The sequence below is a fragment of the Salvelinus fontinalis genome, unplaced genomic scaffold (genome assembly GCF_029448725.1).
Source record: "Salvelinus fontinalis isolate EN_2023a unplaced genomic scaffold, ASM2944872v1 scaffold_0484, whole genome shotgun sequence".
NCBI classification, from domain to species: domain Eukaryota; kingdom Metazoa; phylum Chordata; class Actinopteri; order Salmoniformes; family Salmonidae; genus Salvelinus; species Salvelinus fontinalis.
Window position 1 is genome coordinate 97,381 of NW_026600693.1, and position 15,948 is coordinate 113,328.

The 15,948-nt window shown below is 42.3% G+C and overlaps 2 protein-coding genes across 2 annotated transcripts in view; both read right to left on the minus strand.

Moving 5' to 3' along the window:
* Window positions 1-1,811: 1,811 nt before the first annotated feature.
* On the minus strand, window positions 1,812-4,861 carry LOC129846231 (zinc finger protein 134-like). The gene is made up of 2 exons (XM_055914235.1): window positions 4,268-4,861; window positions 1,812-3,090 (listed from the first exon to the last, which is right to left on the minus strand). The coding sequence occupies exons 1-2, from the start codon at window positions 4,575-4,577 to the stop codon at window positions 2,738-2,740; spliced, it is 663 nt and encodes a 220-aa protein (XP_055770210.1). The 5' UTR covers window positions 4,578-4,861; the 3' UTR covers window positions 1,812-2,737.
* Window positions 4,862-9,244: 4,383 nt separating this feature from the next.
* Window positions 9,245-15,948, minus strand: part of LOC129846233 (zinc finger protein 271-like) — a 37,228-nt gene continuing 30,524 nt past the window's right edge. Inside the window, exon 4 of the mRNA XM_055914237.1 lies at window positions 9,245-13,452. Within this exon, the coding sequence (XP_055770212.1) occupies window positions 11,624-13,452 (1,829 nt within the window). The 3' untranslated portion in view covers window positions 9,245-11,623. The remainder of the gene's footprint in view (window positions 13,453-15,948) is intronic.

Sequence of the window (15,948 nt, forward strand, 5' to 3'; positions counted from 1 at the left end):
CAGGATGGCCTCCACCACACAGCCTGATGACACTGCACCAGCCTACCAGTCTGCTCCAGCACAGGTCAAAATACTAGTCTCCAAGTCTGCTCCAGCACAGTGTGCTCCAGCCCAGGTCAAAATACCAGCCTCTCAGTCTGCTCCAGCCCAGGTCAGAATACCAGTCTCCCAGTCTGCTCCTGCACAGGTCAGAATACCAGCCTCCCAGTCTGCTCCAGCCCAGGTCAGAATACCAGCCTCCCAGTCTGCTCCAGGACAGGTCAGAATACCAGCCTCCCAGTCTGCTCCAGGACTTGTCAGAATACCAGCCTCCCAGTCTGCTCCAGCACAGTGTGCTCCAGCCCAGGTCAGAATACCAGTCTCCCAATCTGCTCCAGCCCAGATCAGAATACCAGTCTCCCGGTCTGCTCCAGCACAGGTCAGAATACCAGCCTCCCAGTCTGCTCCAGCACAGTGTGCTCCAGCCCAGGTCAGAATACCAGCCTCTCAGTCTGCTCCAACACAGTGTGCTCCAGCCCAGGTCAGAATACCAGCCTCTCAGTCTGCTCCAGCCCAGGTCAGAATACCAGCCTCTCAGTCTGCTCCAGCCCAGGTCAGCCAACCAGCCTCTCAGTCTGCTCCAACACAGTGTGCTCCAGCCCAGGTCAGAATACCAACCTCCCAGTCTGCTCCAGCCCAGGTCAGAATAACCGGCCTCCCAGTCTGCTCCAGCCCAGGTCAGAATACCAGCCTCTCAGTCTGCTCCAGCCCAGGTCAGCCAACCAGCCTCTCAGTCTGCTCCAACACAGTGTGCTCCAGCCCAGGTCAGAATACCAGCCTCCCAGTCTGCTCCAGCCCAGGTCAGAATACCAGCCTCCCAGTCTGCTCCAGCCCAGGTCAGAATACCAGCCTCCCAGTCTGCTCCATCCGAGGTCAGAATACCAGCCTCCCAGTCTGCTCCAGACAGGTCAGAATACCAGCCTCTCAGTCTGCTCCAGCCCAGGTCAGAATACCAGTTTCCCGGTCTGCTCCAGCACAGGTCAGAATACCAGCCTCCCAGTCTGCTCCAGCACAGTGTGCTCCAGCCCAGGTCAGAATACCAGTCTCTCAGTCTGCTCCAACACAGTGTGCTCCAGCCCAGGTCAGAATACCAGCCTCCCAGTCTGCTCCTGCCCAGGTCAGAATACCAGCCTCCCAGTCTGCTCCACCCAGATAGTCACCCACAACTGCAATCCTTATTGATTCAAATGGGAAGTTCTTAGAGAGGGAGAGGGAGTGAAAAGGGAGAGAGGCGGGTGAGAGGGAGTGAAAAGGGAGAGAGGCGGGTGAGAGGGGAGTGAAAAGAGAGAGAGGCGGAGAGAGGGGAGTGAAAAGGGAGAGAGGCGGAGAGAGGGGAGTGAAAAGGGAGAGAGGCGGAGAGAGGGGAGTGAAAATGGATAGAGGCGTAGAGAGGGAGTGAAAAGGAAGAGAGGCGGAGAGAGGGAGTGAAAAGGGAGAGAGGCGGAGAGAGGGAGTGAAAAGGGATAGAGGCGTAGAGAGGGAGTGAAAAGGGAGAGAGGCGGAGAGAGGGAGTGAAAAGGGAGAGAGGCGGAGAGAGGGAGTGAAAAGGGAGAGAGGCGGAGAGAGGGGAGTGAAAAAGGAGAGAGGCGGAGAGGGGAGTGAAAAGAGAGAGAGGCGGAGAGAGGGAGTGAAAAGGGAGAGAGGCGGAGAGAGGGAGTGACAAGGGAGAGAGGCGGAGAGAGGGAGTGAAAAGGGAGAGAGGCGGAAATAGGGAGAGAGGGGAGTGAAAAGGGAGAGAGGCGGAGAGAGGGGAGTGAAAAGGGAGAGAGGGGAGTGAAAAGGGAGAGAGGCGGAGAGAGGGAGTGAAAAGGGAGAGAGGCGTAGAGAGGGAGTGAAAATGGAGAGAGGCGGAGAGAGGGAGTGAAAAGGGAGAGAGGCGGAGAGAGGGGAGTGAAAAGGGAGAGAGGCGGAGAGAGGGAGTGAAAAGGGAGAGAGGCGGAGAGAGGGAGTGAAAAGGGAGAGAGGCGGAGAGAGGGAGTGAAAAGGGAGAGAGGCGGAGAGAGGGAGTGAAAAGGGAGAGAGGCGGAGAGAGGGAGTGAAAAGGGAGAGAGGCGGAGAGAGGGAGTGAAAAGGGAGAGAGGGGAGTGAAAAGGGAGAGAGGCGGAGAAAGGGCAGAATACCTGACCACTGTGACTGACCCAAACTTAAGGAAAGCTTTGACTATGTACAGACTCAGTGAGTATAAATGTCAAATGTGTGATTTCATGAACTGGTACATACAAGAAAACCAGGTTTTAAAGTTCTGTTCAATAGCCATCCCATCATTACAAAACATTTGAAAGGCTAAGTCTATCATCTCCTGAGAAGTGGTAACTATTCACATGAACTTTTCAAAGAGGTTTGGTGCCCCCTGGTGGCTGAACCCGAGATCAATGAGAGATCTTGTCAGAAACAATGACAGAGTCCCACTTCTCAGCTATCTTTATTTACATCAAACTAAACTAACTGCTATCTTGAAATGTTGAAAACGTGTTTTTAAATAGCTCAGGCTGATACCCTACCTGAGCGAAAAACTGGCACTTTAAAGGAGTCTAATTTTGTCAAAAATGCAAAAATTATAAAAATTTCAACTCACGGGTACATTAATAGACCAAACACAAACATCTGTCATCTCGAAATGTCCTAAAAAGGTTCTAAACGGGCCCCCTGGGTCTACACCTGGAGAGCAGATGGGCACATCTGCACCAGAGCTGAAATTTCACCTGGAGAGCAGATACTTCAACTCGACAGAGGTCAGAGTGAGGCTCTTCTCCCTGACCTGCATTTTCAGACTCCTTGACAACCTAAAACTCTTTCCACAGTGAGAACAGTGATACGGCGTTTCTCCTGTGTGTATTCTCTCATGCATTTTCAGACTCCTTGACAACCTAAAACTCTTTCCACAGTGAGAACAGTGATACGGCTTTTCTCCTGTGTGTATTCTCTCATGCGTTTTCAGGACCCATAACCACCTAAAACTCTTTCCACAGTGGGAGCAGTGGTGTTGGTTAGGCGTCTCTGGGTCTGTTTCCTCTGAGGAACTCCTCCCGCTGTCAGAGTCTGGTCTCTCTCCTGCCAAAAGACAAACAGATGATTTAGTTAAACAGAGAGACCTGAATGAAACCTGCATTAAATAAAATTGTCTTCCTATGAGGTTTAATCTAGACTAGATCCCTCAATAACCTGACGTCAGTCTTCACAACATTACATCATTAAAAATAAACTTGGTGACGGTGAGATTTAAAAACAAATGATGTAGAGCTCGAAATCTAATCTCTCAGGGAATGTCATGTTTACAGGCTGAGCAGAGCTCTATAATAATAGATAATGTCATGGTTACAGGCTGAGCAGAGCTCTATAATAATAGATAATGTCATGGTTACAGGCTGAACAGAGCTCTATAATAATAGATAATGTCATGTTTATAGGCTGAACAGAGCTCTATAATAATAGATAATGTCATGTTTACAGGCTGAGCAGAGCTCTATAATAATATATAATGTCATGGTTACAGGCTGAGCAGAGCTCTATAATAATAGATAATGTCATGGTTACAGGCTGAACAGAGCTCTATAATAATAGATAATGTCATGGTTACAGGCTGAGCAGAGCTCTATAATAATAGATAATGTCATGGTTACAGGCTGAGCAGAGCTCTATAATAATAGATAATGTCATGGTTACAGGCTGAACAGAGCTCTATAATAATAGATAATGTCGTGTTTATAGGCTGAACAGAGATGGTTGTTTGCCATTCTGTGAGACAATTAAGTTGTGATTTTGTGGTGGGGGGGGACTCTGATCGTATACAAGTTACAGTTAAGCAATAAGACCCGAGGAAGTGTGGTATATGGCCAATATAGCATGGTTAAAGACTGTCCTTACGCACGACGCAATGCAGAGTGCCTGGATACAGCCCTTAACCGTGGTATATTGGCCATATATCACAAACCCCTGGGGTGGATTATCGCAATTATAAACTGGTTACCAACGCAATTAGAGCAGTAAAAATACATGTTTTGTCATGCCCATGGTATACGGCCTGATATACCACGGCTGTCAGCCAATCAGCATTCAGGGCTTTAATCACCCATTTTAAAATGTAGCTTTAACATTATATTATCACATAAATTCCTATAGTACAGAACAACATTTTCAATTATAGAATTTCAGTAGCATGCTGCTTAAAAACCACACATTCCTTCAAAACCTTTAAAGAGTTAGAGCCCGTTTTTAAGACAGTACTTACTGGTGGTAATCAGATCTCCTGACTCCTCTGTCAATATGACCGTTATCTCTCCCTCTTTCTCCTTCTTCACTCCAAAAACTGCCTCCTCCTCTTTCACTTCCTCTTCTTTCAATGTAACATCCTCTTCCACTCTGAATGCGTCTTTCTCTTCTTCTTTCACTGTAACAGCCTCATCCTCTACTTCTTGTTTTACTGTCACATCATCTTCTTCCTTCTCCTCTTTCACGACAATATTCTGCCCCAGAGCTTCTTTCTCCGTCCAGCAGACCCCCTCTTCTTTAACGAGAGGGGGGATATTTAGTGAGCTCATGGTCGGGGATAATAGCTAGCTAGCTATCATTAGCGACTAGGCTAGTGCTAACTTAACCAGCCAGCTACTATAGCTGACTAATACAAAATAACGTAATATTAAATTAAATAGGTTAACAAGTAGATACTACCTAAGTGTGTCGAAAACACAGTAGGTAATATACACCGAAAGCGAATAAATAGCTTGAATCTTTCGGCTATGTTGGCTAGCAAGCTACCGAGGTGGTTGACGAGCTGTTTATGAAGAACCGTCCACTAGATTATACGTCACGCTGGCAGCGTCGCCTGAAAGACGCACATCGCCGTCTGCTGACTGGAGGGGAAACGCAGTTGAGGATCATATTTTATTTTCAGACAAAGATTATTGTAAATGGATTTAATTAAATAATACCATTATATTGGGACATACAAAGACAGGAATGTGTTGATTGATTAGTGCGAATAAAAAATGTTTACCACTTAATATTTAAGGCAGTTTCATTAAGTTATATTACATCTAAATTAGCAGCTAGCTACTAATTCGCAGCTAGCTACTATAATGAACAGACAAGGTCTATACTGCTCCTACATGGTGTAACAATACATCATGTAGATGTATATAATGAACAGACTATGTCTATACTGCTGCTACATGGTGTAACAATACATCATGTAGATGTATATAATGAACAGACTATGTCTATACTGCTGCTACATGGTGTAACAATACATCATGTAGATGTATATAATGAACAGACTAGGTCTATACTGCTGCTACATGGTGTAACAATACATAATGTAGATGTATATAATGAACAGACTAGGTCTATACTGCTCCTACATGGTGTAACAATACATCATGTAGATGTATATAACGTACAGACTTGGTCTATACTGCTCCTACATGGTGTAACAATACATCATGTAGATGTATATAATGAACAGACTAGGTCTATACTGCTCCTACGTGGTGTAACAATACATCATGTAGATGTATATAATGAACAGACTAGGTCTATACTGCTCCTACGTGGTGTAACAATACATCATGTAGATGTATATAATGAACAGTCTAGGTCTATACTGCTCCTACATGGTGTAACAATACATCATGTAGATGTATATAATGAACAGACTTGGTCTATACTGCTCCTACATGGTGTAACAATACATCATGTAGATGTATATAATGAACAGACTAGGTCTATACTGCTCCTACATGGTGTAACAATACATCATGTAGATGTATATAATGAACAGACTAGGTCTATACTGCTCCTACATGTTTATGTATTATTATGTGTTATTTATTTCTCCTTTATTTAACCAGGTCGGCCAGTTGAGAACAAGTTCTCATTTACAACTGCCACCTGGCCAAGATAAAACAAAGCAGTTTGACACATACAACAACACAGAGTTACACATGGAGTAAAACAAACATACAGTCAATAATACAGTAGAAAAATAAGTCTATATACAATGTGAGCAAATGAGGTGAGATAAGGGAGGTGAAGGCAAAAAAAGGCCATGGTGGCGAAGTAAATACAATATAGCAAGTAAAACACTGGAATGGTAGATTTGCAGTGGAAGAATGTGCAAAGTAGAGATAGAAATAATGGGGTGCAAAGTAGCTAAATAAATAAACAAATACAGTAGGGGAAGAGGGAGTTGTTTGGGCTAAATTATAGATGGGCTATGTACAGATGCAGTAATCTGTGAGCTGCTCTGACGGCTGGTGCTTAAAGCTAGTGAGGGAGATAAGTGTTTCCAGTTTCAGAGATTTTTGTAGCTCGTTCGTATTAATGCAGATATTATGGACATTTTATTTAAAACATGTAATTAAACTATAATTGTAGCTCCTTTAATTTAGACCCAAAATGTATTTGCTATGTGTGCTATTGCCCGGCTATTAAAAGGAACAGGCGACTATTTGAGACTCAGCCTCAGGAATGTTTGGTCACATGGAATCAAGTGGTCACTAGATGTCTACGGTGCCAAAGAGAATTATAGTTGGGGGTGTTGGGAGTGTTAAGTGTGTTGATATAATGGTAATAATGTCAAAATTCCACTTTTAACAAACTTCAGAATTGGTTAAAAAAAGGTTATGATCACAGAGTTAGAGGCGTCACTATAGACCCTAGTGGTGCAGCAGTCTAAGGTACTGTATCGCAGTGTTAGAGGTGTCACTATAGACCCGAGTGGTGCAGCAGTCTAAGGTACTAGATCACAGTGTTAGAGGTGTCACTATAGACCCGAGTGGTGCAGCAGTCTAAGGTACTGTATCACAGTGTTAGAGGCGTCACTATAGACCCGAGTGGTGCAGCAGTCTAAGGTACTAGATCACAGTGTTAGAGGTGTCACTATAGACCCGAGTGGCACAGCGGTCTAAGGTACTAGATCACAGTGTTAGAGGTGTCACTATAGACCCGAGTGGTGCAGCGGTCTAAGGTACTAGATCACAGTGTTAGAGGTGTCACTATAGACCAGAGTGGTGCAGCAGTCTAAGGTACTAGATCACAGTGTTAGAGGTGTCACTATAGACCAGAGTGGTGCAGCAGTCTAAGGTACTAGATCACAGTCTTAGAGGTGTCACTATAGACCCGAGTGGTGCAGCAGTCTAAGGTACTGCATCACAGTGTTAGAGGCGTCACTATAGACCTGAGTGGTGCAGCGGTCTAAGGTACTAGATCACAGTGTTAGAGGCGTCACTATAGACCCGAGTGGTGCAGCAGTCTAAGGTACTAGATCACAGTGTTAGAGGCGTCACTATAGACCCGAGTGGTGCAGCAGTCTAAGGTACTGTATCACAGTGTTAGAGGTATCACTATAGACCCGAGTGGCCCTGCGATCTAAGGTACTAGATCACAGTGTTAGAGGTGTCACTATAGACCCGAGTGGTGCAGCGATCTAAGGTACTAGATCACAGTGTTAGAGGTGTCACTATAGACCCGAGTGGTGCAGCAGTCTAAGGTACTAGATCACAGTGTTAGAGGTGTCACTATAGACCCGAGTGGTGCAGCAGTCTAAGGTACTAGATCACAGTGCTAGAGGTGTCACTATAGACCCGAGTGGTGCAGCAGTCTAAGGTACTGTATCACAGTGCTAGAGGTGTCACTATAGACCAGAGTGGTGCAGCAGTCTAAGGTACTAGATCACAGTGCTAGAGGTGTCACTATAGACCCGAGTGGTGCAGCAGTCTAAGGTACTAGATCACAGTGCTAGAGGTGTCACTATAGACCCGAGTGGTACAGCAGTCTAAGGTACTGTATCACAGTGCTAGAGGTGTCACTATAGACCCGAGTGGTGCAGCAGTCTAAGGTACTAGATCACAGTGCTAGAGGTGTCACTATAGACCCGAGTGGTGCAGCAGTCTAAGGTACTAGATCACAGTGTTAGAGGTGTCACTATAGACCTGAGTGGCACAGCGATCTAAGGTACTGGTCCCGTGTGGCTCAGTTGGTAGAGCATGGCGCCTGCAACGCCAGGGTTGTGGGTTCATTCCCCACGGGGGGACCAGGATGAATATGTATGAACTTTCCAATTTGTAAGTCGCTCTGGATAAGAGCGTCTGCTAAATGACTTAAATGTAAATGTACTGCATGGCAGTGTTAGAGGCGACACTAGAGGCATCACCCGGGTTCGATCCCGGGCTGTACCACAACCTGCCGTGATCGGGAGTTCCATAGGGCGGCACACAATTGGCCAAGCGTCGCCCGGTGTTTCCTCCTACACATTGGTGCAGCTGGCTTCCGGGTTAAGCGGGCGGGTGTTAAGAAGCGCGGTTTGACGGGTCATGTTTCAGAGGACGCATGACTCAACCTTCGCCTCCTGAGCCCATTGGGGAGTTGCAGCGATGAGACAAGATCGAAATTGGGGAGTTGCAGCGATGAGACAAGATCGAAATTGGGGAGTTGCAGCGATGAGACAAGATCCACATTGGGGAGTTGCAGCGATGAGACAAGATCCACATTGGGGAGTTGCAGCGATGAGACAAGATCCACATTGGGGAGTTGCAGCGATGAGACAAGATCCACATTGGGGAGAAAAAACGGGCGTAAAATGATAAAAAATGCTTAAATAATGACAACAAACAAAGGTTGCATCCCAACGTGGCAATAAACAGTAGGCAAAGTGACCAGGACAAAATGAACTCAAACGTTTTACCATTGGAACACTTGATGTAATGATGTAATAATGGACAAAATGAACTCAAACGTTTTACCATTGGAACACTTGATGTAATGATGTAATAATGGACAAAATGAACTCAAACGTTTTACCATTGGAACACTTGATGTAATGATGTAATAATGGACAAAATTAACTCAAACGTTTTACCATTTTACCCTCCATTTGCAACAACGTCACTGAGCACCATCACTGTCTTTCCTTCGTGGATCTCCTGCATGTTTACATATCTGGCATTACTCATCTCATATGTATATACTGTATTCTATTCTATTCTACTGTATCTTAGTCTATGCATTACTCATCTCATATGTATATACTGTATTCTATCCTATTCTACTGTATCTTAGTCTATGTATTACTCATCTCATATGTATATACTGTATTCTATCCTATTCTACTGTATCTTAGTCTATGTATTACTCATCTCATATGTATATACTGTATTCTATTCATTAACAAATACTAAGAGGGACCAAGAGTCTTTTGATTAGTCAGTCATTGGGTTCATTTGTTGAAATCAAATCAAGCTTTATTTATACAGCACATTTCAGGCATGGATGCAACACAATGGCTTCACAAGAAAAAACAAATAAAAAAATGAAATATTTAGTACACAACAAACAGAAGACTAACAACTGAAAGACTAATGAGCAGCCTAAGGAAATGCCATTGATTAAAATATTAATTGGATGCAATGCAAATTCAAGGTATTTTTTTTTTAGGAGGGGTTCATCGCTCCCTGGTACCATATAGAACAGAAACAGTAACTCATGCCCTGGAATGTGGTCTCTTTAGGTTTTTATCACCCAAAAGACATTGTAAATGTCCTGTCAGTGTTTTCTCCCAGAGGCCCATCCTCAGTAGAACACAGACAATAGTTCTAAGAACCCTCTATTCTGTTGCATAAAACAACCATTTGATGCAATAAAAGTATTATAACATAATGTTGCAGTTTTGCTCTCAGTGTCCACTGAAAGTTGACTAGTAACAACAACTGGGACATAAAAGTCAACCACCATGAGACCCACTAAATCTGCCCAAGAAGAGGCAAACAAAAGAACTGGTGTTACACATACTGACTAACGAGGTGACACCAATCAGTGTGCCCTACGTGCTAACAAGCTATACTTGCTAAAGTCCAACCTTAAAACATAAATGGAAAAACGAAAGCCTGGAACACCTTTCCCCTTAAGACAACAAATAAAACCTATAATTTTTGTTGGACAAGTTTGCTCACCACCAACAGAAAACAACTTCCATTTCACATTATAATCAACTACAATGCTTCACCTTCTACAATATAAACATAGTGTCTACTGGCTGTCAACAATTAAAAACAAGAAAAAACACGTATTTCTAAATAATAATATACAATCGTATTATTTTTTTCTCCTTTTTCATTCTATAGAATACTAAAACTCAACAAACTTCTAGAACTCTCGTCCCCTTGGAATGAGCCCAAACAAAACTCATCTCCAATACGGAAAACCGTGCAGTCAAAATAAATTGTGATCCATGGCAACGCAATGGCTAAATGCAAAACTATGACTGCCCACCTTGAAACAACCAGCAACCAAGTTGTCCTTAACACAGACATGTCTGATTTCAAGAGGAAACTCCTGCAATATCCGTAGTAACTTTCCACCTCACTGTGGAACTTCTCTCTCTTTTCAGAGTTCACTAGGTAGGCATGTTGTTGGATCGGGACCCAGTCCCCAATGTCATGCTCTAGTACATTTGGGTTGGCACATGTGAGAATTAAACCTGCTATTCTAAAAGAAGGGCAACAATGTCAATATAATTATACCCGTAAATTGTCAGTTGATTGCATAAATAATTATGATTACTAAAAGTTACATGAATTGTAAATATGAATGATCAAAACCAAATAGACACCCCTTTGTTAATATGTATTGTCAATAATTAACTTAATGGTAAGGCATGGTATAATAATAAAATATATAAAAAAATGTTTGATTGCATAGTCTTATTTTCAACAACTTTTCAATTACATTGTGCTAGGTGGGATAGCCTCAATGTCAAAACACAGTTTTAACGTGTCCAAATCAATAACCAATGTGCAGAAACAGTTTGGGATACATTGAAAACCTAAACATAACATGTGCTATTTACACAAACATCTGCCACAATAATCATATTTCTTGTATTTTTTTAAACAAGCTCCTTATAAACTGCACAAGCACCAGAAACAGTGTTGTTTTGACAAGTAGCAATAAATCACTGATATCGATTAGGGGGGAAATCAGGTTGTACGTGATGTTGGAATGCATTTAAATGTAGGGGTCGCTAAACAAAGGAACGCAACACTTATTTGTCATAACTCATCGATATCATGCTAAAATCATTTATGTGACAGGAGGGAGATGAGGTTGCACGTCCTGTTAAAACTAACAGCTCAAAACCACACGGAATCTGGGAATAATGTGTACTTACTAAATCTCATAAATAGTACTCTTTCATTTCAGAGCCTAGATTTTATTTTCATTTTTGAAGTGTTGCATTTTAATTCAAGTGGGTCACCAACGTGGTAAGTGTAACACAGCTCTTTTTGTGTTAGTCACTTTTTGTTAAATCATATAAATAGTACTCTTCCATTTCAGAGCGTGGATTTTCCCCCTGAGGCTACTATCCATATCATGTTGAAATCAATAGAACAGGGGACAAACATTTAGGGTTCTACATTGTGACATCATTAAAATACTGCTACTACAATGTTAAAACATTCTACATTGTGACATCATTAAAATACTGCTACTACAATGTTAAAACATTCTACATTGTGACATCATTTCATTGATATCATGAAACAACTCCTTCATGTATTTTCTGAAATTTAGTCAGAGATCTTTTATCAGATTATCTCTGGTCACAGCTATACGATTTCTCTCCTGAGTGTGTTCTCTGGTGCACTGTCAGATAGCTAGATCTAGTAAAACTCTTCCCACATTGATCACAGCTATAAGATTTCTCTCCTGTGTGTGTTCTCTGGTGTGAAGTCAGCTGGCCAGATGTAGGAAAACTCTTCTCACAATGATTACAACTATAAGGTTTCTCTCCTGTGTGTGTTCTCTGGTGTCGAATCAGATGGCTTGATGTAGTAAAACTCATCCCACATTGATCACAGATATAAGGTTTCTCTCCTGTGTGTGTTCTCTGGTGTAAAGTCAGCTGGCTAGATGAAGTAAAACTCATCCCACATTGATCACAGATATAAGGCTTCTCTCCTGTGTGTATTCTCTGGTGTATAGTCAGATGACCAGATGTAGTAAAACTCTTCCCACATTGACCACAGCTGTAAGGTTTCTCTCCTGTGTGTATTCTCTGGTGTAATGTCAGCTGGCCAGATCGACCAAAACTCTTCCCACATTGACCACAGCTATACGGTTTCTCTCCTGTGTGTATTCTCTGGTGTAGAGTCAGATGGCCAGATGTAGTAAAACTCTTCCCACATTGACCACAGCTGTAAGGTTTCTCTCCTGTGTGTATTCTCTGGTGTGATATCAGGCTGGTTGACTGAGTAAAACTCTTCCCACATTGACCACAGCTATAAGGTGTCTCTCCTGTGTGTGTTCTCTGGTGTAGAGTCAGATTGCTAGATGTAGTAAAACTCTTCCCACATTGACCACAACTATAAGGTGTCTCTCCTGTGTGTGTTCTCTGGTGTAATGTCAGAGAGCCAGATGTAGTAAAACGCTTCCCACATTGACCACAGCTATAAGGTTTCTCTCCTGTGTGTGTTCTCTGGTGCACTGTCAGATCCCTAGATTGACAAAAACTCTTCCCACATTGATCACAGCTATAAGGTTTCTCTCCTGTGTGTGTTCTCTGGTGTAGAGTCAGATTGCTAGATGTAGTAAAACTCTTCCCACATTGATCACAGCTATAAGGTTTCTCTCCTGTGTGTGTTCTCTGGTGTGATATCAGGCTGGTTGACTGAGTAAAACTCTTCCCACATTGACCACAGCTATAAGGTTTCTCTCCTGTGTGTATTCTCTGGTGTAAAGTCAGAGTGCCAGAATGACCAAAACTCTTCCCACATTGATCACAGCTGTAAGGTTTCTCTCCTGTGTGTGTTCTCTGGTGTAGAGTCAGATGACCAGATGTAGTAAAACTCTTCCCACATTGACCACAGCTGTAAGGCTTCTCTCCTGTGTGTATTCTCTGGTGCACTGTCAGCTGTCCAGATTGATCAAAACTCTTCCCACATTGATCACAGCTATAAGATTTCTCTCCTGTGTGTGTTCTCTGGTGTGTAGTCAGATTGCTAGATGTAGTAAAACTCTTCCCACATTGACCACAGCTGTAAGGCTTCTCTCCTGTGTGTGTTCTCTGGTGCACTGTCAGCTGTCCAGATTGACTAAAACTCTTCCCACATTGATCACAGCTATAAGGTTTCTCTCCTGTGTGTGTTCTCTGGTGTTGAATCAGATGGCAAGATTGATCAAAACTTTTCCCACATTGAACACAGCTAAATGGTTTCTCTCCTGTGTGTGTTCTCTGATGAATTGTAATGCCTGATGAGGTGAATCTCTTCCCACAGTCAGAGCAGCAATGAGATTTCTTCCCTGCGGGTCTCTGCTGGTGTTTCTGGAGGAGTTCTGATGTGGAGAGACTCTTCTCTGCCTCGTCAGCATCATGAGGTTGTTGAGGATTCCCAGAGGATCCACGATAGTCCCGTCTCTCTCCTGTGTGAACAACAAAGTCAAATGGTTCAAGGCCCACAACAGTGGAAATTCACTGTAAAAGGTGATGCCAACAGCGTAGCCATGATGTTGTACAACAACTGACGTCTGTAATGAATGTAATGATTTGACATTTGTCTTAAAATTAGCAACAATAATCATATTTTGTATTGTTTTCACATTAGTAGTAACATCGATGATTGAGCCAGATGACTTTTGGTCTCCAATATGGGCCCCTTTCTGTGTTTAATAAAATTGTGGCACGAGGGCGAAGCACATACAATCAAATTGTAGAAACACCTCCCTGCTAATGAGGAAACCACTAGTTATGGATGTAGTATATCTGGTAATGAGGAAACCGCTAGTTATGGATGTAGTATATCTGCTAATGAGGAAACCGCTAGTTATGGATGTAGTATATCTGGTAATGAGGAAACCGATAGTTATGGATGTAGCATATCTGGTTATGAGGAAACCACTAGTTATAGATGTAGTATATCTGGTTGTAGAAACTCCTTCCCGCTAGTGAGGATAATAGTTATAGCAAAGATTTTAGTTTTTCACAAAGTATTCTGAATGTGAATGGGTGAAAACTCAGGGGAGTAGCCTCCATTTCCAGGTTGCTTATGAGTGCATTTCACACTACTTTGGATTATAATTGTAAGGCTCGTTTGAATGTCCTGCTTAATATAATGTTTGTGTGATCATCGCAAATCAACCGCTTTGTACTTAAAAAACCCTTCAACCAGTAAAATGTTCTTTGTCTTTTCCATCAGCCTGACAATGAGGGTTTGTACACTGTTTGCCAAATTGTCCCATAACTTCACCTAACAACAACATAGACCTACTGTAGAACCCATAACTTCACCTAACAACAACATAGACCTGCTGTAGGACCCATAACTTCACCTAACAATAACATAGACCTACTGTAGGACCCATAACTTCACCTAACAACAAATAAAAGGAAAATAGCTCTGTGTGTTGTATAATAGCCTATCCATCAAGGAACAGTTCTCTACACATTATGAGCAAAGTATATCTCTGTGCAAACAGACTAACGAGACCCAACTGTAAATCAAGCAAACAATAACATTATAAACATCAATTTGTTAGGGATGTTGGATCCAACATGGAGCACGGCATAACTGTCTTTACAAGAGTAATGAATGAAGAAGGACTTTAGTTGTTGTAGCATGTCGTGATGTTTGTAATTTGACTGGCATTCAGAAAATGATTTCCTGGATCAGCTGATGATAGTTGGCAGACCACCCAGACCTGACCCCACTGTCTTTACCAGAGTAATAGTTATATAGTTATATGTATAGTTATAACTGTAGTATCCTGTATAACTGTAGTATCCTGTATAACTATGTATAGTTATAACTGTAGTATCCTGTATAACTGTAGTATCCAGTATAACTGTAGTATCCAGTATAACTGTAGTATCCTGTATAACTGTAGTATCCTGTATAACTGTAGTATCCTGTATAACTATGTATAGTTATAACTGTAGTATCCTGTATAACTGTAGTATCCTGTATAACTGTAGTGTCCTGTATAACTCTAGTATCCTGTATAACTCTAGTATCCTGTATAACTATGTATAGTTATAACTGTAGTATCCAGTATAGTCTGGGAGGAGGTGAAACCACTCAGGCTTATTTGATGTGATCTAATGTTTTGATCATCTAGTTTTCCTTAGTTTTCCTTTTCCAGTCAAAGGGGGTCCGGTCATTCCTTTGTTTATATACTGTCTCATTGACAAAAATATTTTGGATTATTTGTTTACATCATTCCTTTGTCTCGACATACACAGTAAACGTACCGAGGTTCTAATGTTGCCAAGGAGACACATTTGATTATTCATTTACAGTTTGGAGGGTTGGGGGTCTGACATCCAGGAGACACATTTTATTATTTATTTACAGTTTGGAGGGTTGGGGGTCTGACATCAAGGCGACACATTTTATTATTTATTTACAGTTTGGAGGGTTGGGGGTCTGACATCCAGGTGACACATTTTATTATTTATTTACAGTTTGGAGGGTTGGGGGTCTGACATCCAGGAGACACATTATATTATTTATTTACAGTTTGGAGGGTTGGGGGTCTGACATCCAGGAGACACATTATATTATTTATTTACAGTTTGGAGGGTTGGGGGTCTGACATCCAGGAGACACATTATATTATTTATTTACAGTTTGGAGGGTTGGGGGTCTGACATCCAGGAGACACATTTTATTAGTTATTTACAGTTTGGAGGGTTGGGGGTCTGACATCCAGGAGACACATTTTATTATTTATTTACAGTTTGGAAGGTTGGGGGTCTGACATTCAGGAGACACATTTTATTATTTATTTACAGTTTGGAGGGTTGGGGGTCTGACATTCAGGATACACATTGTATTATTTATTTACAGTTTGGAGGGTTGGGGGTCTGACATCCAGGAGACACATTTTATTATTTATTTACAGTTTGGAGGGTTGGGGGTC

Excerpts from the sequence above, each read along its gene's own strand:
- LOC129846231 (XM_055914235.1), bottom strand. The coding sequence starts at position 4,577 with ATGAGCTCACTAAATATCCCCCCTCTCGTTAAAGAAGAGGGGGTCTGC. Across the intron at positions 3,091-4,267 it reads AGGAGATCTGATTACCACCA|GAGAGAGACCAGACTCTGAC; the intron begins GTAAGTACTGTC and ends GTCTTTTGGCAG.